This window comes from Cydia splendana, chromosome 17 (assembly GCF_910591565.1).
Source record: "Cydia splendana chromosome 17, ilCydSple1.2, whole genome shotgun sequence".
NCBI classification, from domain to species: Eukaryota; Metazoa; Arthropoda; class Insecta; order Lepidoptera; family Tortricidae; genus Cydia; species Cydia splendana.
This window is the reverse complement of record NC_085976.1, coordinates 16,610,455-16,635,285: the sequence shown is the minus strand read 5'-3', so window position 1 is coordinate 16,635,285 and position 24,831 is coordinate 16,610,455. Positions and strand designations below refer to the sequence as shown.

General features: G+C 38.6%; 1 protein-coding gene and 1 long non-coding RNA gene across 3 annotated transcripts in view; one reads left to right on the top strand and one right to left on the bottom strand.

Annotated features, from left to right (window-relative positions):
* The first annotated feature begins 533 nt into the window (after positions 1-533).
* On the top strand, positions 534-24,525 carry LOC134798921 (phosphatidylinositol 5-phosphate 4-kinase type-2 alpha). 2 transcript variants are annotated; one of them, XM_063771346.1, is made up of 11 exons: positions 534-863; positions 2,390-2,487; positions 2,613-2,723; positions 4,628-4,789; positions 16,323-16,461; positions 17,768-17,898; positions 18,880-19,048; positions 20,074-20,231; positions 20,865-20,986; positions 22,657-22,727; positions 24,372-24,525. In XM_063771346.1, the coding sequence occupies exons 1-11, from the start codon at positions 735-737 to the stop codon at positions 24,492-24,494; spliced, it is 1,413 nt and encodes a 470-aa protein (XP_063627416.1). In that variant the 5' UTR covers positions 534-734; the 3' UTR covers positions 24,495-24,525. The 2 variants fall into 2 exon arrangements, with proteins under 2 accessions (XP_063627416.1, XP_063627417.1); XM_063771347.1 differs by lacking the exon at positions 4,628-4,789 and having other exon boundaries at positions 541-863; positions 24,372-24,523.
* The window catches only part of LOC134798946 (uncharacterized), a 295,916-nt gene continuing 294,524 nt past the window's right edge, over positions 23,440-24,831 (bottom strand). The window contains exon 3 of the long non-coding RNA XR_010145290.1: positions 23,440-23,567. This is a non-coding gene — a long non-coding RNA (uncharacterized LOC134798946). The remainder of the gene's footprint in view (positions 23,568-24,831) is intronic.

The following is a 24,831-nucleotide window of genomic DNA, read 5'->3' as shown; positions in this document are numbered from 1 at the left end:
CTCACTGATGGGGCGGTTGCGCGGTAGCTCCAACAGCTTGTTACGTGTGCTGGCCGAGAGGCTAGACTGCCCGTTCCAACACCACTGGATGCTGATGCACGTACAGCGGTAGTGTTTGGAAGTGGTTTGGAATGTGGCAGTCTTTGATTTATTAAATAAGATATTTTAGTATAATTATTTCTATTTTAATTTTGTACTTACTAACATTAGCATATTAAGATTAATTTATATTGTATTACTAACAAATGATATGGGCTTTTATGCCTGAAATAAATGATTGATTGATTGATTGATTGAAAAATTTCCTTTCCACCACAAAGCGGTGCGAGTTTGGGTGCGAGATTATGCGAGATCTTGTTTTTATTTAATAAGAGTATGAAATTTTTGCTGTTTGCTTTTTTATTTTTACAGTCATAACTTATTTATTTAATACAATACTATAATAAATAATAAATTTTTATAATCAACGTAAAGACTATTGTCACTGGCGAGCGGTACTTTATTTTGAGTACCTATGTTTTTGTCTATGATTACTTTTTTTATCCACCCGCCGTCGTCCTTCTGTCAAAAAGCCGTTTGCTCTTTATTGATGGGTGTCGTATTTCTGTAATTAATTTCCAAATTAATCAACTTCATTCACATTTCGACATCCTTCCCGTCAATTGAAAATGGTTTAGCCAGGGCCGTGTCAAAATAAGCTCAAGTATCTGACTGTTAGTGTAAACAAATCCAAAATGTCCGTTCCAAGCACTGGTTTGAGCAAGTTGAAAAAGAAACACATTCGTGTGAAACATCAAAAAGTCAAATTGTTTCGTGCTAATGAGCCCCTTCTCTCGGTGTTTATGTGGGGCGTGAACCACACGGTGAGTACCAGGATATTTACAACTTAATTGGAATATGGCAACGTACGCCTAATAGGATTTGTGGCGATTATGTGGAGGCATCTCGCAATAGCATTATGTCATTTCCTTCGGTACCGGATTGTTGTGGTTCCGAACTGTTTACTAATGGTATCGATGGCTGGCGCCTAGCTAGGTGAATGCACCAGTTACTGTCAGCTGGCACTTGATCAATATCTCCTGTTTTTGTCGCCGTGTTATCGTAGCGTTTAGGGCTCTATAAATAGAGGTAACATGAGTTATAACCGGCGACAGGGTCATTCTTAAGTTGCCAAAGTTTATTGGCTGTTTGCTAGAACTGCCATTAACTATTTGTATATCATGAATTGCAAAGTGAATCTATAGATATCAACAACCCCTCTCCTTAGCTCAGCATATAATTATCCTAGAAAGATTGAAAATCTACAGATAGACTGAAAACAGCTAGGTCTTAACAGCTCTGTTATACATTATGATACATACTGTCAAACTGTTGCCTCCAGGGGAATCAAAGCTGAAAAGATTTTTTTTATGAATAATTAATTGTTTCGTAATAATTCTTTAAAAATGACTTTTTTGGTGCACAAAGGAATACACAATGCAAACACCCTGTTTTTCCCATTTGTATAGCCTCTTCTTCTGAACTTTGAACTGTTTGCTTTTGCTTGGATTGATTTTAAATGAAGTCTCATAGTTCAGTGTGCCTGTTGGCAAAGGTTTTTCCCATAATGCTTCTTATTATAAGAACAAAATATCATTTTAAAACTGAAATGGGTCTTAATAACTTACACTTACATTTATTATTATTATTAAATGAAAATCATGTTTAATAAATCAGCAAAACTTTATTCCAGAATTAAGAACTAAATTCCCAGATTTCCAATATTAAACTTTTAAACACAAAAAAGTGATTCAATTAAAAAGCGGACATATTGTTGTGTTTATTGCATGCACAAGACCAAGCACATTGTGTGAGAAGCCCTCATCACTATCTTCATCAACATAATCACTACACTTTATAAAACAGTCCCCTGCTGCGTCTTTCTGTGTGTATGTTTGTTCGCGATAAACTCAATATTAATAACTCTATTAATGGTACCTAGCCTAGGTATATACCTAAACCTTCCTCAATAATCACTCGATTAGCTGGGGTGGGTTGCGCTAGTTGCAACTAGAACCAATTATAGAAGTCCATATTATGCGATTTTCAAATAAGAATCCAATTCAATATCCAGTCAGAATTTATCAGACTCTAAAATCTTTTCTGGTATACCCAAAGAGTAAAAACGGGAGAACGGGACCCTATTACTAAGACTCCGCTGTCCGTCTGTCTGTCTGTCACCAGGCTGTTTCTCATGAACCGTGATAACTAGACAGTTGAAATTTTCACAGATGATGTATTTCTGTTGGTGCTATAACAACAAATACTAAAAAGTAACCCTCGGTGGGCGAGATGATGACTAATGTCACAGTGATTGTTGAAGGTGTGTAACAAGTTGAATTGCTTTCAGATAAATGAATTGAGCCACGTGTCGATACCAGTCATGCTGCTCCCGGATGACTTCAGAGCTTACTCCAAGCTCAAAGTCGACAATCATTTGTTTAACAAGTAAGTATGTCCGCCAAGAAGGTTTTTCACTGACTTATTTTGTACGGAACCCTCAGTGGGCGAGTCCGACTCGCACTTGTCCAGTTTTTATATTCTTGTAAGTTGATATTATCTTTTATTTGCAGGGAAAACATGCCATCTCATTTCAAAGTGAAGGAATACTGCCCTCTGGTATTCAGGAACCTCCGGGAGAGGTTTGGTATTGATGACCTTGACTACAAAGAGTCACTCACGAGGTAAGTCTAGATTTAGAACTAATTGCCCCTCTCATAATGGACTTGCAGAATGAAGTAAGCGGACGCTCGTAAAAATAATAAAGCAAATCTTTGAAACATGGTAAATTTTTTTTAGCAATATGCTACAATGACAATAAAGCACATCGGTGAAACATGGTAAAAATGTTTAGCAAAATGCTACAATGACAATAAAGCACATCTTTGAAACATGGTAAAAATGTTTAGCAAAATGCTACAATGACAGTAAAGCATATCTCTCAAACATGATAAAAAATGTTTATGAAAATGCTACAATGGCAATGACCAATGACAATAAAGCACATCTTTGAAACATGGTAAAAAATGTTTATCAAAATGCTACAATGGCAATGACCAATGACAATAAAGCACATCTTTGAAACATGGTAAAAAATGTTTATCAAAATGCTACAATGGCAATGACCAATGACATAAAGCACATCTTTGAAACATGGTAAAAAATGTTTATCAAAATGCTACAATGGCAATGACCAATGACAATAAAGCACATCTTTGAAACATGGTAAAAAAATGTTTAGCAAAATGCTACAATGACAATAAAGCTCATCTTTGAAACATGGTAAAAAATGTTTAGCAAAATGCTACAATGACAATAAAGCACAACTTTGAAACATGGTAAAAAATGTTTAGCAAAATGCTACAGTGACAATAAAATCGCTATCTGTCAACGCCCTAATTATTAATTTGACACTTGATAATAAGAATTTTCCATTTGGGACCCTACTTCACCATAGAAGCATGTCGAAATGACGTTATGAATTTATGATTATGAATAAGATCATAAGAAATCATTCTACTTGGTAGTTTGAAATAGTTCTACTGTGGCCTAGGGTTCGAATTCGTTGAGTAAGAGAAATGTAGAGGTAATTGTCAATGTCAAGTAACAATTGTCAATGTCAAGTAACAATTGTCAACTCAGTATGCGACTACTGATGTAAGTAGTGCATAATTTTCCATCGTTTTTCACGGAAACGTACGAACGTGTCTTGCTATTTCAGTCAAGTCTCGGTACAAAAAGTACTGAGGTTGACTGAAGTATGTAGCATGACAAATACGAACGTTTTCGAGAAAATACGATGGAAAACAATTATACACTAAATCTGTACCAAACAAACCCATAAAAGTCGTATCATTTCTGTCTGGAGGACCACGTACAAGACAATATGAAAACACCGCGCATGTCTATGAGTCATCTTCACGCTGGCAGACATAATGCGAAACGAATCTATCTAAAGTTGATATAATATTTTTAGATAACCTTCTAAAAACACATTTGACATGCATCCAATACCCATCGCGACCGAATACCTGTATTATCGATATTTGGCTTGGTACTTATTCTGATTTGGGCGTCCGCTTAATTCGTTATATTATAAAGATGCTAGGAGTGCGTTTTGTTGCAACTAAATATACCTAAGCTAACTATGCAGTGCCAAAGTCTGGGAGTTCCACTGTAAACGTCATATTATCATACGAATTAGACGTTCATAATGGTGTTCCTACACTGACACTTGCGAAATCGGTATACAGAGTTAAATTGACCTGTGTGCCTTTTTAGGATACTAACATTTTGAGTATTAATAAAAAATTGTATATGCTTTACTCGTTTTAACAGGATAATAAAATATAATTGGTTCGCAAGAAAACGCACGCGACGAAAAGATAATCTCGTCGCACTTAATTTAAATGCATCGACTACATTTGGAACTTCAATTGTAGACTACGAACGAGAACAGGCTACATTTGAACCATTTGTAAACTGCATAGCAAAGCGAATTTCCTACAAATCTGCTCATACGCTCACGTGTGCGCTAATTTATTATTTCAACATTTTTATTTCCCCCAACCCCATCCCGCTCCTCTAGGTTTAGAAAGCCAGATTCGTACCTCCGTCCGCGGCAGAGGAAGGTCATGAAGCTAAGAAGATCGGCCACAGCCCCAACAGCTGTAGGGGACTGTACGGAACCGAACCTGTTCCACGATGCCACGGCTTTTATGAAACGGGGCCTGACGATTAAACGACTGAGGTCAGCGGAATGCTGCTGTACGATTTTTTTTCATTATTTTCGATGGGGTTGGCGGGTCGAAGGATTTAGAAGATGGCGGCAGCATAGCTTGCCGTCAATCCTTAGAATTGTGTAAAATTTTTGTTTTTTTATTTATTTAATTTAATGCCCTACTCTTTAAGCCAAATCTCATAGAAAAAGGGGCAGGCTATGATGGCGCCATCTATGCAAACCTTTGACAGTTGCCAACCCCGTTTAACAGTATTGTAGTGTGCTGTACTGACACGTCATTAGAGTCATGACACTGGGTGTTTGGTTGCGTTGTGCCAGAGTTTTGTCAAAGTATCACTATTTCACTAAACTGTCAATTGTTATCTGACAATCACAATTTGTTTTGTGTTTTTGGAAATGGCGCCCAACGTTCATATTTACTTGTTAAGGGGCTACCCGAAATTTTCATCGATTTTTGACAAGTTTTGAATCGTATCTCCTTTTTTTGCACTACAGATAGAATTATAAGACAAACGGTTATCGCTTTTTCAATCTTTTATCTGCGGTTTTGTCCACCGGATTTTGAAAAAAATGAATACTTATTTTTTTATGAATTTTTTAAACATTGTCTAAAAAAACACTTTTTTCGTATCTAGTTTGCAGTGAAGGATCTAACATGTACGAAATCTACATATTTGGGTTTGTCTTTGACGTCTCGAAAAACGTGTCAAGGGTTTTAATTTTAAACTAATTAACACAAAAGTTATGGCCAGAAAACCAGTGTTTTAGCCTAAAATTGTTCAACTTTGATGCCAAATATCTCGAAAACTATAAACAAAAAGTAAATATAGGATACTATATTGCTTAAAGCCGTTGCTGTTAATAATAAAATAAGCTACAAAAAACATTAGAAAACTAAGGGATTCAGATCGAAGGTCATTGGCGTGGGGTAGCCCCTTAACATTAAAATACAGCGTATTGTCGTTGTCAAATGATGCAAGATGTGATTGTCACCTGACAATGACAATTTACCTTGTATGTGTAAGTTAACATTAACAATGGCGTACTTGATGATCTCAATATATCGAATTGTCATTGTCAAATGACAATTCATAATTTAGTGAATAGTCCGACTATCACGAATCACCTTATAGTACATTACGGTACAAGTGCGAAAAGTAGGAAATTCGAATTACCTTTTCGCACGTGTATTGTACAACGTTTTACAGTACATATGGCCCATTCATTGACATAGATATCTAGGGACTGGCTTTACGGACAATAATAATGAGGCATGAGCGATTAGTTGATGAGTTCGCATCACGCGCGCGATTGGTTAATAGTTCGCATCACGCGCGCTATTGGTCGCAACTAGTTGCGTTGGACTGCACGATTGGCTGGAATTCGTGATTCACACCGCTAAACTAGTACCATTTTTAGTGCCCGTAAGGCCAGTCCATAGATATATACGTTAATGGGCCCATTACATTTTTGACATAGGCACGTATTGTCATACATCCCGCCCTAGGGCGGTAAAGTAGCACCATATGTACTGTAAACTATATAACGAGAATGATATATTTGATACGGAAAAATTATCTTTAAAAATATAATGATATAACTCTTTTTGTCTAGTCACCTAAGGTCTATCAGCATATCTTTTGTTAACGGGACTTAATTTCATACAATTTAATAATGTGTAAAAATCGTGAAAGTTTAAATCAAAGTATAACTCGCTTTTAAGATACAAACAATAATTCTGAACACCGTATGCGTACTACACCTACATGCAACGTGAAAAAAAACAAAAACAGTAATTGAGAATGACCGTTTTGACCGTGACTTCTTGTTGGTTCAGTTTATATTCCCAGCGCTTGTCTTTCGTAGGACAGTTGAATGCTTATGAAAATCAATGTAACTGGATCTCTGAATATCCGTCACAAGTATAATATGAGGGTATCACAATTATATGTACAGTCAGCAAAACCCTACATGTAATATATTTGTATATTTATTTTGTATGTAGAGATGCTAAGCTAATAGTTTTTCTGACTGCACCTAAGAAAATAGTAGTTTATGTGACTGCTACATAATGAAAGGCATTAAAACTCGAGTGTGGGTTTATGAAACGAACGAAGTGAGCTTCATAATAGCATCATATGAGTGTTTTAATGCCTAATTATGTACTGGTACATACACTGCTTTATCTACACACATATTATAAACTTTCTATGATAAATCCACTAACCTCATATTACAGCCGACATTGGGGCACTTTGCTCTCTGGCGGAACTCGCGGATATGAGGTGGCGTCTTTGTCTTCTCTTCGAAATATCTTTATCGCATATTTTACACGAAACTTGCTGCACTTATAGTTACTTTAAAAACAACAAAACGAATTATTTTTTTACTTACAAAATATTTTATTTCTGAAATTGTAATCTAATATCACACTTACTGGATTGCATTAGCGTTCAACCTGTAAGCAATCGGAATTCTGCTACGTCATAATACCACCATTAACTATTGCATAAGGACGTAAATGCTCAGGTTGCACTGCCTCTTAATAAGTTCAGTCGCCATCAGATATATCTAAGCGGCCAAGGTGCTCATAAATATCTGAACACGCCTCTATTGTCAAGGCGTTAGAGTGCGTGTTCAGATATTTTTGAGCACCTCTGCAGCTCCGATATATCTGATGGCGACTGCACGTCAAACATGTCGCGAATTGAGTCATGCTGTTTAATACGTTGAGTTAATCATACGTTATTTTAGGTTTTCGCAAAACAAATATGTTGAGTTGTACAGGTATTTATTGTTTCCTGTGCGATAGAGGAAATAATGTACGTTTTGATACATTATCAAATCTGTAATATAAATTATTATTCATAACGACTTAATCGCGTAAAATTAAGTTTTAAAGGACTAAGCTTCAAAATGGTCCCAATACCAACAGAGTTGAGAATTAGGTCATTAGATAGGTATTTCTATTTACTTCATTTCGTTCTATGGGCACCACGCAGAATTCCATTGCAGAACTGAGATATTGGTATTTTAGTCAAAATGTCGTCGCCCTTATTACCTAGGCAATACAGTTCATCGCTGGATAAGCGCGGCAAACCATTCGCCGCGCTTGCTCGGCGGTGCGCGAACATCTACCCTGCACCAATTATTTACTTACTTAGTTATGTCTGGGCCATTTTATTTAAAGTTGTCCCCCACACTTTTATTTTCAAAATTGGGATTTTTTTATGTTATTTCTACTCAGAATCATGAGCTCTTTTGATCTTAATAGGAGAAAAAAAGTGTCCCAAGACTTCCATACATTTTTCGATCTTTCCATTACGAAACCGCCATACAAAGTCTATGAAAAAATGGTAACGGAATGGGAAAAAAACCTTGGGACACTTTTTTCTCCTATTAGGATAGAAAGAGCTCGTGATTCTGAGTAGAAATAACATAAAAAATCCCAATTTTGAAAAAAAAGTCTAATAGGGGACAACTTTAAATAAAACCGTCTGTAGCTTACTTTACGTAGGTAGGTGTGTATTTTCCCATTCGGCACTATGACAACTCGAAAAAGGCACAACGTATCTCGAACAGCCCTAAAATCAGTATCACCCGTCTAACCGCTTGACAGATCACTTGAAACCGTGACTTTGGTTTTCTGCGAGTTTTTTTGAAGTGTGGAAGTCTCCCGATCCTGTCCTTTGTCCATGAGTCAGCGTATTAAACCTTAGGGCCGATACAGACGGACGGCAACCCGACTGAAATTTTATATGGGAACTGCAACGTCGGCGTGCAGTTCCCATACAAGTTGCAGTCGGATTGCAGTCCGTCTGTACCGGCCCTTAAACCATCATCAGTCCATCACTTAGTGTCACCTTTGGTAGTACAGGGTATGCAATATGCAACTATACACCGTGAGTCTGGATAACCGACAGATTTTAACCGAGCTGTAGGGCTAATATGGTTGGCTCTTTCTCATTTGTCGCCATGCCTGTCACGTTCTAACAAATTAGTAACTGCGAAAGTGACGCATGGCACGACAGGTGATAAAAATGCGACCATGATGCCGCTGCTGACTGCCAATGGAGAATTCCACGAAATTGTCTACCGTTGATTCGTACTAACGCGAATTTTCAGAAGATTTGCAGGCATAGGAGCTTTTTACAAGCTTTTATTTAGTTTCACCTGACCGTTGTCTGTCTGTCTGTCTGTGTGTAATCAAATCGTGCAAGTTAAATTTGATCCACTTCCCGGTTTCCAATTGAGCTGTAATTTTGCATACATACGTAAGTCGGGTGACAATGCAATATTATGGTGTCATCGAGCTGATCTGATGATGGAGACCAGAGGTGACCATAGGAACTCTGTGATAAAACAACGAAACCTAATTGTGTTTGGGGTTTTTAGAATTGTCTCGACGAGTATTAGTTGCCTGTGGAAAAAAAAGTACAGTCGGCGATAAAAGCTTGTACCAAAAATGAATTTTTTGCCAAAAACTTATTTACAAGCTTTTATTTAGTTTCACCTGACCGTTGTCTGTCTGTCGGTCTGTAATCAAATCTTGCAAGTTAAATTTGATCTCACTTCCCGGTTTCCGATTGAGCTGAAATTTTGCATGCATGTATAAATCGGATGACAATGCAATATTATGGTACCATCGAGCTGATCTGATGATGGAGACAGGAGGTGGCCATAGGAACTCTGTGATGAAACAGCGCAACATAATTGTGTTAGGGGTTTTTAGAATTGTCTCGATGAGTATTAGTTGTCTGTCGTAAGAAAAGTACAGTCAGCGATAAAAGCTTGTACCAAAAATGAAATTTTTGCCAAAAACTTATTTTCTGTCACAATGGATGTAAAAATGCACAGTAAAATAATCATGGACTTGAAACGTTGAAAAAATTTAGGCATCTAATATACGAAATAAATTGCACATTATTAATGACAGCTCATTGAATGCATGCCCCATACCTTATAAATAATTAGAATCTCAAATTAATATAACCGAACGTAGGTCGAATACGGTCAAATATAAACTATTATGTTTACTTTTGAGCCACTGCAGGTGTAATTATTATATTTTTCATCTAGTTGACATTATCTGCGTAGGTACTTAATTTTAAATATTGTCACAATTTTTTTCATAACCTCTAAAAATCGGTCATATCCTGCGATATTTTGATCTGACAACAAGTTTGTCTCGCAAGTGTAAAAATACGCCGTTAAAGTTTTTCGGTTTTCCAGCATCACGATGTATAACAGCATATGTCACTGTGCTCCCAAGGGTCATTGCGTTAGTTTCCATACCCATGACCTCTACTTTATGTTATGTTCTTTAACACATTCAGGGCCAAGAACCCGACTGTCGTGTACAGTCACCTGCAATAATATGTTACTCTTCGAAGGCCGCAAAAATATGTGACACGCGTTTATGGCTCTACAAATAAGATCGTGTCAGATATTTTTGCGGCCTTCGTTGCGTAACATATTATTGCAGGTGACTGTACACTGTTCGTAGCGATTATATGCGCTACATACGGCGAAACCGTGGCTACGCGCTACGAGCGTAACCCGTAGCACTTAGTGGCAATGAATGTGTACGCCCCCATACGATTTGATTTGTTTGTACAAAAAGCAACACTCTTCAGTCTTCGCTGTCCATCGGTGGACCTTACGCCTTTTGCAATAAAGAAGAGAATAGAGTGTATAGGGACGGATTGTCAAAGTAAATTATGTAGCCACTGTAAATTTACTGCCATCTTTCGACAGAACATAAAACTGTTAGAACGCCATTTGACTTTGATCCTTATTCTTTCACTGACACGTGTTAACTTATATCAGTGAAAGAATAATGATCAAAGTTAAATGGCGTTCTAACAGTTTTAATCGTCCGTCGAAAGATGGCAGTAAATGTACTGTAGCTACATAATTTACCATGACAGTAACTCTCTATTTCAAATTCTCTTTGGTAATAAGATTCGGGCGATGGTACGGAGATCTTGGCACTGATTATACGGTGAATAGGGTTTGTAGATATTTTTTAACTATCCTTGATACTAAAATAACAGTTTATTTGCCCAATCTGGGGGCCTACTGCGAAGTTCGCAAGTTGCAGGCATCTCTCTCTTTTTCTCCAATTGAGGCGTAATTAGAGTGACAGAGAAAGATGCCCGCAATTTGCGAACTTCGGTGTTCGCGGTAGGCCCTCTGATGCCCTTTTGTATCGTAAATGAGAGTTGGATTGGGTAATCGAACTGTTTTAGTATTTGTAGGCTTAGAAGCGCCGCGACAGTATCTCGTTCGTCTTTTTCTAACTGTATTAATTAGAGAGGGACGGGTAGTCTATGTCGCGGGCATTCGCGACGAGGCAGGACTCATATGCTAAAGTAGATGGCTTGCGCCGCTGTCTCCCGGCAGTTTTGGGGTCCCAAATAGTCCCAATACCACGCCCAACAACATACTAAAAATTGGTAGAGTTAATAGACCATGCTAAGTTGGCAACGATTTTGACAGCCCAGACGGGCAAGTGTTATTTTAAACGTCAAAGTTCCATGAGATTATGACGTTTTAAATAACACTTGCCCCGTCTGGTATATCAAAATCGCCGCTAACTTAGCTTGGTCTAACTCTAGCGGTTTCCGGCTCTCAACTTTTCTGCGACTGTTTCCCAAAAGGCTAAGACTGGTATAAATCGCTTCTTAGCGATAAGACCGCATTCTGATTGACTGTTTTGGTTTCAAAGTTTTTTTCTTTTTAGTTATTGTAGAGGCCAAACGACCGTTCCGATGGGGTAATAAACCGAGCTGTCAACAAGTCAATAGTGTCAATACCGTAAAACGGGGTGAAAAGACACTATTTTCAACTTCAATGACGATTTTCGCCAATAATCCAAATGATAAAAGTAATAATTTTGATATCATTTTTTGAGTCTTGGTTAGTTCTTCAATTTTGCATTTGTGAAATGATTTTTTACCAACCCAATTCAGAGAAAATCAAAGAAAACTACCTGTTTTCTCCATATCCTTAAAACGGGGTCGATAGACACAAGAAAGGGGTGAATAGAAATATTAAGTTTTAGTTGTCATAGGCATCGAATTTGGTCATTATTATGTGGATACTCTATTGGCAAATGGTATATATATCTACATATATATGGTATATATATTTGCGTATTTATTTTTGCGGTGGGAGGGTGGGAATATTAATTGCATGTAAAAATACGCAAGTAAGTATAACGGGTTAGCACTGATTGACTAGCACGTTATCTTTTCGCGGATTAGCAAAGTAATATTTTGGTTTTAATTAGTATATATATCTGTTAAACAGCTATTTGATACAAAATTATTTTTTCGTGTCTTTTAACCCCCAAGGCGTGTCTTTACACCCCTTTGTTGTATCTAAGCACCCCCTATGGCGTAACTGTTCACCCCATATGCGTGTCCACTGACCCCTTTATCACGTAAATTTGCTTGTTATTGGTTTTTTGCAAAAAAATGCTTTATTATAGAGAAAATTAGTGATATTATTTATTATTTAGGCACTACAGATACTATATTACCAGGTTAGCTAACTTTGACTTAGTTAATGTCAAAACATTTACCGCTAGAACAAAGTTCAGACAGGCTTCATTTCTTACCTCGGCGAGACCTTACTTTAGAGTCAAAAAAATCTAACTTTTAGGCAGTTTGATTAAGTTCTTTTGGTATCAATGTATAGAATAAATAGTCTACTATATACGCATTCCAAAAAATCTAATTTTAGAGATGTACGTTTTTAAATATAACAACTTGAAAGAAAAAAGTTCAAAATTTCTCTATTCACCCCGCGATTTCTGTTGACCCCGTTTTACGGTACTTATTGCTTATCTTTTTATGGTATTTATTATAAAGTTATAAATTATTACTATTATTAGCATATGTTTTCCTAAGAATGAGTTCAAAACTAACATAACAAATTATTATTATCCCTTTTAGGGATAAGTTCGCCTTTGTACATAACATTTTTATTTTTGTTTTGTTTTTGTCCGTTTTATGTAAACCTGTTTATGTGCAATAAAGTGACATACATACATTATTATAAATACCACCATCGATAAACTGCGAAGGTTGCGACACGCATCCCTACAAGCAGTTAGTAAAAGGGGCGGGGCCGGCCTAAAGATTTATGGCCTCACCGGAACGTTCGTTAGCCCCGTACAATAGTAATAAGAACTGTATTATAATTATTGTATAACGTTTTCTGGCACCCAGCCATAACAAATTGAGACCATTTAAGCACCCAATATACACCGCAATTGCACTGCATATTGTCAGACACATTTGGCACTGTATGGAAGTTATAAGGCACTTCGTTACAGTAAAATAGAACTTGCGCTTTAATGAATAAGGTGCAAAATGCTTTGGTAATAGGTTCGCTAGTAAATACATTACAGAAATAAAGGTAAGTACTTATTGTTTCTTGATACACAAACGACCAAGGCAGCTTTATTGTGCACAAATTGGCACATTTTTTGTAAACAAAATGGCATTACTGAAACCTTTCTAGTTTATAATGTTGTCTTCGGTTACCGCAATAGTTACTCATAAAATAAAACTATTGAAACGGATTATATTATATCGCGTATATTGAATTCATCCCGACGTTTCGAATCCTTTACACTTACAGGGTTCGTGGTCAACTGGTCATTGAATTGAATATACGCGATATAATCCGTTTCAATAGTTTTATTTCTTTCTAGTTTAGTTTGCAATATAAAGTTTTTAGTGTTCAATAAATAAACTAGGTTCAAGGAAAAAGAGATCAATTCACTTTTGTGCTTATCACAAAGCAACACGAATGTTTATCCTCGTAAGACCAAGACCCAGGGCAATTTCTGCACTTTTTTATGTTTTTGAATTAGTACTTGTACAAGTACGCGGGGACTTACGGCAGGCGTGGCTCACTCCGCGATTCCGTCGCTTTGCAACAGGTAGCTACAAGTACATCCGTTCCACACCAATTTTGGTGGCTAGCCATAAGCCGCGCGTGGCGCTGTCGCCACCTAGCGGCCATATCTGTCCTGATCGTAACAGACGCGTTTTGTTAGAGACTTTAGAGAGTGAATCTTCTGTACCTAGTACTATTATTTATTCTGTGCCTGTAGTTGCAATATAAAGTTTTTAATGTCCAATAAATAAACTAGGGTCAAGGAAAAAATATGACATGAATTCACTTTTGTGCTTATCACAAAGCAACACGAAGGTTTATCCTCGTAAGGCCCAGGGCAATTTCTGCACTTTTTTATGTTTTTGAATTAGTACTTGTACAAGTACGCGGGGACTTACGGCAGGCGTGGCTCACTCCGCGATTCCGTCGCTTTGCAACAGGTAGCTACAAGGACATCCGTTCCACACCAATGTTGGTGGCTAGCCATAAGCCGCGCGTGGCGCTGTCGCCACCTAGCGGCCATATCTGTCCTGATCGTAACAGACGCGTTTTGTTAGAGAGTGAGTCTTCTGCACCTAGTACTATTATTTATTCTGTGCCTGTAGTTGCAATATAAAGTTTTTAATGTCCAATAAATAAACTAGGGTCAAGGAAAAAATATGTCATGAATTCACTTTTGTGCTTATCACAAAGCAACACGAAGGTTTATCCTCGTAAGACCCAGGGCAATTTCTGCACTTTTTTATGTTTTTGAATTAGGACTAGTACAAGTACACGGGGACTTACGGGGATATCTTTGCCGGAAACATAAGTGCATTTCAATATTTGCTCTGAGTCACGAGATAACGGCGTAGCAACAGATTTCAGACAAAGATAAGTAGCATGTAGCACTAGTGTAAATTTCATTCGATATAGCGTGACGTGACGTAGGTACGCATTTCTTCAAGTCTCATTACGTATGGGATTTTGAGTTTACAAAACGTCCCGCTTGGCGCGCTGTTCGAAATCCCATACAAAATGAGGCTTAACGCAAACGCGTACGACCATCATGCTATCGAATGAAATTTACACTAAGGGGTGCTGTATCTGTACCTATAGCACAGAATTAATAATAGTACTAGGTACAGAAGACTCACTCTCTAACAAAGCGCTTCTGTCGGTATCAGGACAGATATGGCCGCTAGGTGGCGACAGCGCCACGCGCGGCTTATGGCTAGCTGCCAAAATTGGTGTGGAACGGATGTACTTTTAGCTACCTGTAGCAAAGCGACGAAATCGCGGAGTGAGCCACGCCTGCCTATAGTATCTTAGTCCTCTATGTATCATCCGACCACGGTGATCTTTAGAACTTTGAGCACGTATATGGGTCGCACATTGAACTATTATTACTAACGTATAGAACCGGCACAGAGAACAAGTGTTTTGCGCCTTGAGTTGATGTTGTTTCTCTTGTCTGACTCTACTAGGGTTGCCATATGGAAGAATTAAATGACCCTGATAAAAATCCTGACATTACCCTAAAAAAATCCTGACATTTCTTGTAACAGAGATTTGGCGTAGTTTGAACGACGCCCCGGTGCCGCGCTGCGCTCTGCGGTGTATAACAACAGCTTGTAATATCATGGTTGCAATAAACGATTATGATTATGTGTACTGTAAACATTTTTTTAATGAGGTCATTCCTAAAAATCCTGCCGCAATCCGGACAAAGGGCCAAGAATCCTGACATGTCCGGACAAATCCTGACGTATGGCAACCCTAGACTCTACCAACCTTATATTTTCATGTAGCTGTAGCCTATAAAAGAATACGATTATTTTCAATTATCCACGACTGGTTGAGTCCGGTTGATTGATTCACATCACGCAACGCAGCTGCAGCAAATCTTAAATTGCTCGTTAGCAACATTGTATCAGCCGTGTAACAATATTCTATTGTCAAGGCTACGTGTAATTAACCGTTGAACTTTTACGTACGATGGCGTAGGTATGCCGTATAGAGTGCCTAGGAAAGGTGTTATATCTCAGTCTGATGAATCTCTGGTGATTGTATTCCAGTCTGTTCTTTTAGATGACATGTTCATTTTAACTAAACATCAGCATAAAATTTGTGTTTGGGTTTTAACTTAAAACAAACATCTAGAACACAAAAACCATGGCGTAGCTACACTGCATCGTCAACATATACAATAATATCGAAACCATCCAATGATCCAATCATTCGCATTTGCACTTACCTATACCTACAATCAAATCAAATACCAACGTAAGTCTAATGGAGCGCCAAGGTGCTCGAAAATATGAATTCAACACGCCTATTTTGTCAGATATTTATGAGCACCTTGTCCGCTCCGATATATATGGGCCGACTTTTAATTTTCCATCTTGGTTTGCCGTGTTTGGTTTGAGATGACAATTCAGGCGGCTTAGCACGGTCGCGTTTTTATCCCTTGTCACCATGCCTGTCACGTTCTAACAAGTATGTAAGTGCGAAAGGGACGCGCATAGTGATAGTCGATAAAAATGGAACCGTGCTGAGCCCGCAGGACTGCTGAAAATCGACAACCTTTATCCAAAGCAGTGATGTCAATATGTTTAGAATATAATTTGACATTACGTTTTGTTCGCAGGTCACAGCCCATTCCGGACGACTCGTCCGGAAAATCCGGAGCCAAGTTCTATCAGAGCTACGACCGGCTGTTTATCCTTAAAACCCTGACTTCGGAGGAGGTGGAGAGGATGCACTCCTTTCTTAAACATTACCATCCGGTAAGCAAACATCCACGACAATTTTTCCGGAAAGTCCTTAGACTAGTCCAATATGGCTACCACGAACTTGACACTGACGTATTCGCTAGCGTGAGCGTAACTTACTTTGTATGCATCTCGCTCGTACTGGCATATTGGTGCGGACGTTAGCGAATATGTCAGTTTGGCACTGCTAAGAGTGCTAAGGCAGTCCTGGTTAGGCTAGTACACCTAGTTGGGTACTAAAGAAAACTGAAAAAAAAAAACAATCCCCCTGCGTTTGACTATTTTCGATTTTGTGATTGTATATTCAACTATTCATCCATATGTTATTTTCCCTTCGAAAGGTAAGATAACGTTAATCTGAAAGTGGTACCCTGCTATCAATTTTTCCACGAATGGGCTCTAACAATAGACAGCTGTGATATGGTTATCATTATATATGTAAATTCGCGATAAATTGATGCATTTCGGATAACTAATATCTAATCTTGACATTCTCATGACACTGCCTTTATTTTTAATCCAGGATAAACAAAGTTCACTTGGGTTGAGTTCATCACCTTACATAAAGTGATTTTTACCATCACAATATGTCGGGAATGTTGTGTTCGTGACAGGAGATCGCTTAGATTCACAGTTTTTTTTTGAAGGAAAATTAATATTGTGTTTTTAGAAGGAAATTAATATTACTGGCAAATGAATTAAAATTATACTTATTGTAAATATTGACACTTCAGCACGTCCAAAATTTAAATCGTTTATTAGTATTGCGAACCATGGTACATAATACAGTTATTATAATGAAATAAGAGGAACACGTGGTACCCAGTAGGCTAAACACATGATTGGCGCGACAGTATCTCGCGCGAGATAGACTACCCGTCTTTTTCTAACTGTATTAATTAAAGAGGGACGGGTAGTCTATCTCGTGGCGAGATACTGTCGCGCCAATCATGTGCTAGCTCGGCTGGGTAGGTATTGCAAGTAAAAAAGACAAGCATAGGGACCCATTTGACCGCCAAAGACATCAACTGACGCGCGCTGCTGCAGTCCAACATAAACCTTCGTGCGATCCTACAAGGTTCACGATAACGAGACGCATACTATAGGCGTGACCTTTAACACTTTCGGTGGCGGGCGCCCCGTTTCCAGTGCAAAATGAACACACATACGTCTTCATGGCAGTGAATGTGTTAAAGAGTTAAAAATTTGATTTTTTTACTAAATAACCGCAGCTGTTAGATGTTAAAACATGCGTTGGTTTAGCCTCTGCTACGGTAATAGTTCTTTTAATAAAATGGTATCAATTGACATTTATTTCCAGTACATAGTGGAGCGGCATGGCAAAACGCTCCTGCCACAATACCTCGGCATGTACCGGCTCACTGTTGACGGCATAGAACACTACCTCGTCGCCACGAGGAACGTGTTCTCCAACCACCTCAACATACACAGGTATAGTTGTGAGTCGTAAAAACCACGAAAACTGGTATCTTCTTGGGTCGTGCCATTCGTTTTTCGCCAAGTTCTTAAATTAGTCCTATTCTGCTTTCGTCACGCATTCTACATTGAAAGCCACCGACGATTGTGACGAATGTAGAATGGGATACGATACCGGAAAACTATACTCATCCTTTTCTTTTGGGGGCTAGTAGTTACTATAGACGGACCGCTTAAATGAGTCCTCGCCTGCGCGGTACGGGGGCGACGGGGTGGGACGGGGAAGGTGCGGGCGCCGTACGCCTGCCGCCCCCGCACCGCGCAGGCGAGGACTCATTTAAGCGGTCCTTCTATAAAGACAAAGATAGTATGATTCTCTCTGTCTATGATTGAAACGAGACAGTCCTTTGACAAACTTTATATAACCAACATCGACTGCATCTACTCCAAGTACTGCACAGTCTTGCCGCATAAAGAAATCGGCTTCCTACTTTTATTTTATTGGATAAAAATTGAAGTGTCGGGTTACTGGTTCCCTGTTGGTTACTGATGTCACTGGGCATTTTCATTTAACTTGTACTTTAAAGCGCGACTTAAGTCGTGTTTCAGTAACGTCTAACCGTTACATTCCTGACAAAATGTATGGGATTTGACATTGACCGTCAGTTTTGTAACGATTGAAACAGGTGAAAATGCCCCACTACGTTATTTATCTCATAGGTATAACATCCATTTCATAGGTATGTAAGTGTCCTACGTGGTCAAAATGTACACGCGTTGAGAAATGAGCTGACAATCTTTGATAGGAAACGACAATAGAACATTAAATAATGTATATGGAAATAGTCTCGTCACTTTTTGTAGCATCTGTCAGCCCGATATATTTTTGGCGGTTAAAAGATGGCGGTTAATAAAATCTACACATAGTACTACTACTCGTAGATCTTAATTCCTTTATGATTCAACCCTGTATTAACTTCTAACTTTATTTCGCAGAAAATATGATCTCAAAGGCTCAACAGTGGACCGCGAGGCGTCCGAGAAGGAATTGGAAAAGGAACTGCCCACTCTCAAAGACAACGATTTCATAAAACAGGGCGTTCGTATTGACATAGGCGACGCAGCGAAGGATAAGCTTCTTGAAACGCTCACGGCAGATGTCGAGGTAAGACATGTTGTATTCCCAGTTGTCCCCGCTTTAACAGAAGTGGGAACTGGTAGGAAATGGTTGGAAAAGGAAATGCCCACTCTCAAAGACAACGATTTCATAAAACAGGGCGTTCGTATCGACATAGGAGACGCAGCGAAGGATAAGCTCCTTGAAACCCTTACGACAGATGTTGAGGTGAGATTTGATGTATTCCCAATTGTCCCCGCTTTAACAGAGGCGGGGACTGATGGGAAATGGTTGGAAAAGGAACTACCCACTCTTAAAGACAACGATTTCATAAAACAGGGCGTTCGTATCGACATAGGAGACGCAGCGAAGGATAAGCTTCTTGAAACGCTCACGGCAGATGTCGAGGTAAGACATGTTGTATTCCCAATTGTCCCCGCTTTAACAGAGACGGGGACTGATGGGAAATGATTGGAAAAGGAACTTCCCACTCTCAAAGACAACGATTTCATAAAACAGGGAGTTCGCATTGACATAGGAGACGCAGCGAAGGATATGCTTCTTGAAACGCTCACGGCAAGTGTTTAGGTAAGACATGTTGTATTACCAATTGTCCTCGCTTTAACAGATGCGGGGACTGGTGGGTAATGGTTGCAAAAGAAATTGCCCACTCTCAAAGACAACGAGTTCATAAAACAGGTCGTTTGTATTGACAAAGGAGATGCCGCGAAGGATACCTAACCTTTTTGAGACGCTTACGGCTGATGTCGAAGCCAGATCTGATGAAAAACTCGTCTATTTTCAACTATCTCCGTTTTAATAAAGATGAGAATAGATGGGGAAAGAATTGAAAAACAAATGATGAACACAGATGTCAAATTTTGATATCTGTGACTAACATTGACATTGTTGTACCTAAATAAAGGTGACATTCCATTTCCGACTGCAGTTGCACTACTGTTGTGACGTTACCGGTGCAGTTTTATTTTCAAAATTTGTTATTGAGGATAATTTTAAAGAAAATAACAGGATCATAAAACGCAGAATAGTCACCCTATCATAATTGTCCACAGTTTCTAACAAAACTCCACCTGATGGACTACTCCCTCCTCCTCGGCATGCACGAGTGCGGTCGCGGTGAGGCCGAGGCGGAGGCCGCGCAGCAGGCCGAGCAGGACTCCGAGCCCGAGTCCGAGACGGACTCCGACACCGACAACAGGCACGGGGACAGGTACGGTACCTGACTACTGTACTGTCTCCTCCTCGGCATGCACGAGTGGAGTCGCGGCGAGGCCGAGGCGGAGGCCGCGCAGTAGGCCGAGCAGGACTCCGAGACGGAATCCCACACCGACAACGGGCACGGGGACAGGTATTGTACTGTCCTGCGATGCGAATTAGTGGTATCTGAAATGAAAATTTAATGCAAATTTAAAAATTTATACCTTAACGACGACAACGTAGACCTAGTTAAAATTGTTATTTATTTGAAATCGACAAGCATCCATACCTGGTGAAATACACTGATTTAAACTTTCACGATTATTAAACATTATCAAACTGCACAACGGGACTTAATCGCGTATTTAAGTTTTAAGATTTACCTCCGACGTTTCGAGGACGGCGTTGTCCCCGTGGTCTCGGAGCAGACCACGAAATCATAAAACTTAAATACGCGATTAAGTCCCGTTGTGCAGTTTGACCTGGTGAAATAGACCGGCATTTTCGACTTTTGTCGCTAATTGTACCGAGATGCACCCAAAAGATCGTCAGTCTCGCGTGGTAGTGCGTGTCCGCTTTGTATGATAATAGGTACATATTATCTCTAATACTGTGCTCGGGGTTAATATGTTGTGATGGTGTGCAGATGGGGCTTCACGACGCCGCCGGACAGCCCGCGCGGCGCCGGGCCGGGCGGAGTCGGGCGGCGAGCACTCTATGCGGGGATCATCCCCGAGATCGACATCTACGCCATCCCCAGCCAGGAAGGTAAGTTTCCAACATGATGTTCCTATGTATAATGTATGTGGTGTGTAGGGCTTCAGCGGACAACCCTAGTGACGCGCCAGGCGAAGCTACATCCACTTGTGTAGTTTGAAGATCTTCAAAGAACAACATCTATGTAGTTTCACAAGGCTACAATGTAGTCTTCGAGGTGTGTGTAATGGAGACGGGGCTTCATGACTACACGGGTCAGTTCTTTTGAAGGTATGTTCCCTCATATGTTGGCTATTTTTTTTCTGGACCTAGAATGGGCAGTCTCAAGACTTACCCGAGTGATCTCTATCCGACAAGAAATATAATTAATTCATATTTCATATTTCATATCATTTATTGCATACATGTGTTTACAGTAGGTCTTATATATCTTAGGTTACAACATGCACCCGTAAGGGCATAGCAACATTGGTACTTAAATAATACTTAATCTAAATTATATCTTAACAGGTATACATTATTCACCGCCTTAAATTTTATTAAATTATAAGTTTTAATATAATAATCCAAATAAAATATAACATTTTTACATTATTATTATTAAATTCAATTTATTCCGAAATATCATTTAAAAATTCATTTAAGGTATAATAGCATTTCTGTAATAAAAATTCTTTGATTGCCTTATAAAATAATTCATATTTATTCCTTTAACTTTAACTACCCGAAGTTTGACCCGCTCATCGACCCCAAAAAGAGAGACCACTTTTTAGATTCTCTTTTCTGTGGCAACCTTGTAATAGATAAAACGAGTCTTTTCCAAAGTTGTTGAAGAAATATAACAACATCGATATTTTTATGTATAACTCCAGACCAATAGTGAAAGCTCCCACGAGTAAATTACAACTATAATCAAAATAGAAAGACATGGTTTTATATATTCGCAAAGTGAATGATGAGATGACGGGCGAGAGAGAGCTATGAAAGAAAAAGACATGCTGCGCCGACCCCAAATGAATGGGATAAGGGCAAGCGAATGATGATCGTTTTATATATTTAATTTAGAAATGTTGGCGGTCTTTGACAAATTTTTTTTTAAAGAATAAAATTTCCCCGAAATATCCAGATAGTACTATAAAATAAAAACTATAAATTCAAAATACTAATTCGCGACACCCTAATTACAACGTCTAGGTTACGTTACAATTACACTAAGAATGTAATTGTAAAGGTACCTAGACGTTGTAATCACATTACAAAGTAATGTCGACGTCAGATATATCGTCAGATAGATGTCTAGCTAGGTTACTAACGTCAAAGACATTTGTAACTCCGTATAAGATGAATAAAGTCTAAGAAAAAAATGTGCCTCGGAAATCAAGAAAAAGTCATTCTCGGATAGATGGCGCACACACCTTTGGCCTATGGTCGGCTAGATGGCGTTGACGACACCGTTTCATATTTAACAATTTTAACACATAGGTATCAGTGAATGAACATGGGTCAAAATGATATAAAAATAATAAAATCATTTATCCATATATATAATTTTTTTCGATAGTTTTATACGTTTTCATTTTGAGTTTTAGTCGTGTGTCGATAGAAGACAGTAAATTTACTGTGACTACAAAATTTACTATGACAGGACCCCTCTTTACTATCTATTCTCTTTGCTAACGTGTAACTTTATTACATCTAAGAATCTATTTTCCTGTTTTCAGGTGCACCTAAAAAGGAAATATACTTCGTTGCGCTCATCGATGTATTGACGCATTACGGAGTTAAGAAACAGGCAAGTCTCGTTCAGCATTCACGAGTTTCCTTCTCTCTCTCTCAAAATTTTGAGACCCAGGCTTTTGATGGCACGTGGGCGGAGGTCGGAGGATCTTGAGGGGAGATGGCAACAAACCAACGTGTTTCTTACGGTGTATATTCGGAAAGTGTCATGAGTACATTACAAATTCGCTAGCCTAATGTAATAATAACTAATTACAGCGCTACCTCTGCTCTGTATAGGGAACTAAGTAGGCTCGATAAAGTATGTAAGAAGATGGCGCTGTTAACTACACAAGTTAACAGCTTTATATAAAATATAATTATTATAACTAAAGATGGGCCGAAAATTGAGTGTTCCTATTACGAACATTCGCCCGAGTATGCGGTTCAGATCTTACCGAACCGAATATACAGCTAAATGATTCGGTAAACCTGTAATATTCTAATAAATCATTCGAAAACATTTAAATTTATTACCTACAATAACAGCTAAAGATTAACTGATTTCTAGGCAATATAATAATATTTTATTGGAATCGAGAAGACGTAACCTGGAAGAGAATACTTGTAAAGTTCTGGAGAAGTTTACATTTTACAGTGGTATGATAAGACAAACATAATAAATAATATTTACGGAATATTCGGCACTTTAACCGAATAGTTCGCGCGAATACGAACAATGAAAAAAATACCGAATATTCGGCCTAGCTCTAATTACAACCGATACCGATGGCCTGTCTGGCCTAGTGGGTAGTGACCCTGCCTGCGAAGCCGATGATCCCGGGTTCGAATCCCGGTAAGGGCATTTATTTGTGTGATGAGCACGGATATTTGTTCCTGAGTCATGGGTGTTTTCCTTGTATATAAGTGTGTATTTATCTATTTAAATATGTATATGGTCGCCTATCGTTCGTTTTTTTTAGCATTAGAAATAAGGTAAACAACCTTGTTGTGTCTTTTAATTGAAAGACACATTTTTAAAATAAGTTACGGCAAATATGTAACAATTATGAATCTAATACGGTCATTTATATTCTTCTGCTTTCATGAGTAATAGTTACTGATTTTTATAAAGCGTTTTTCAATTAAAAGACATGTCAAGATCGCTTACCTTCTTTCAAGTTCTTTCTAATGCTAAAAAAAACGAACTATATAGTACCCGTAGTACTAGCTTAGTTTGGGCAAAGAGGATTTGAAGAAGAGAGTTACTGTCATGGTAAATTATGTAGCTACAGTTCATTTACTGGCATCTTTCGACAGAAGATTAAACCTGTTTGAACGCCATTTGATTTTGATCCTTATTCTTTAACTGATATGTGTTAACTTTTTAAATATTAATATTCACGCCATCTACTCGAGCATAGGCTGAAGGTTGTGGCGCCATCGCTCGAAAACATGGAACCATACCTTTGGCCTATAGTCGAGTAGATGGCGTGAATATTAATATTTAATAAGCTAACACATATCACTGAAAGAATAAGGATCAAAGTCAAATGGCGTTCTAACAGTTTTATGTTCTGTCGAAAGATGGCAGTAAATTTACAGTGGTTACATAATTTACTTTGAGAATCCGTCTCTATAGACTTTATTCTCTTTGGTTTGGGGCTAGGTCGATCTGTGTAAAATTGCCCCAAATACTTAATACTTATTACCTTTGCAGGCGGCGAAAGCGGCGAAGACGGTAAAGTACGGTAGCAACGTGGACGGCATATCCACGTGCGACCCCGAGCAGTACGGCAAGCGGTTCATAGAGTTCGTCGCCAAGGCCATCGAGGGCAACTGAACAGGTTCAACAGCCTCCACTACTTTCATAACCTCTTTATTTTGAAGGAAACTGTGTTTACTGTGGCGCCCAATATTTTTTTAAATATAATTCAAATTGTCAGCTATTAGCTATAACCGGCCCAGTGCGAGTCGGACTCGCGCACGAATGGTTCCGTACAATTACGCAAAAAAACTGCAAAAAAATCACGTTTGTTATATGTTGCCATTTAAATATTTATTTTATTGTGTTTTTAGTATTTGTTGTAGCGGCAACAGAAATACATAATCTGTGAAAATTTCTATCACGGTCCATGAGTTACAGCCTGGTGACAGATAGACGGACGGACAGACGGACA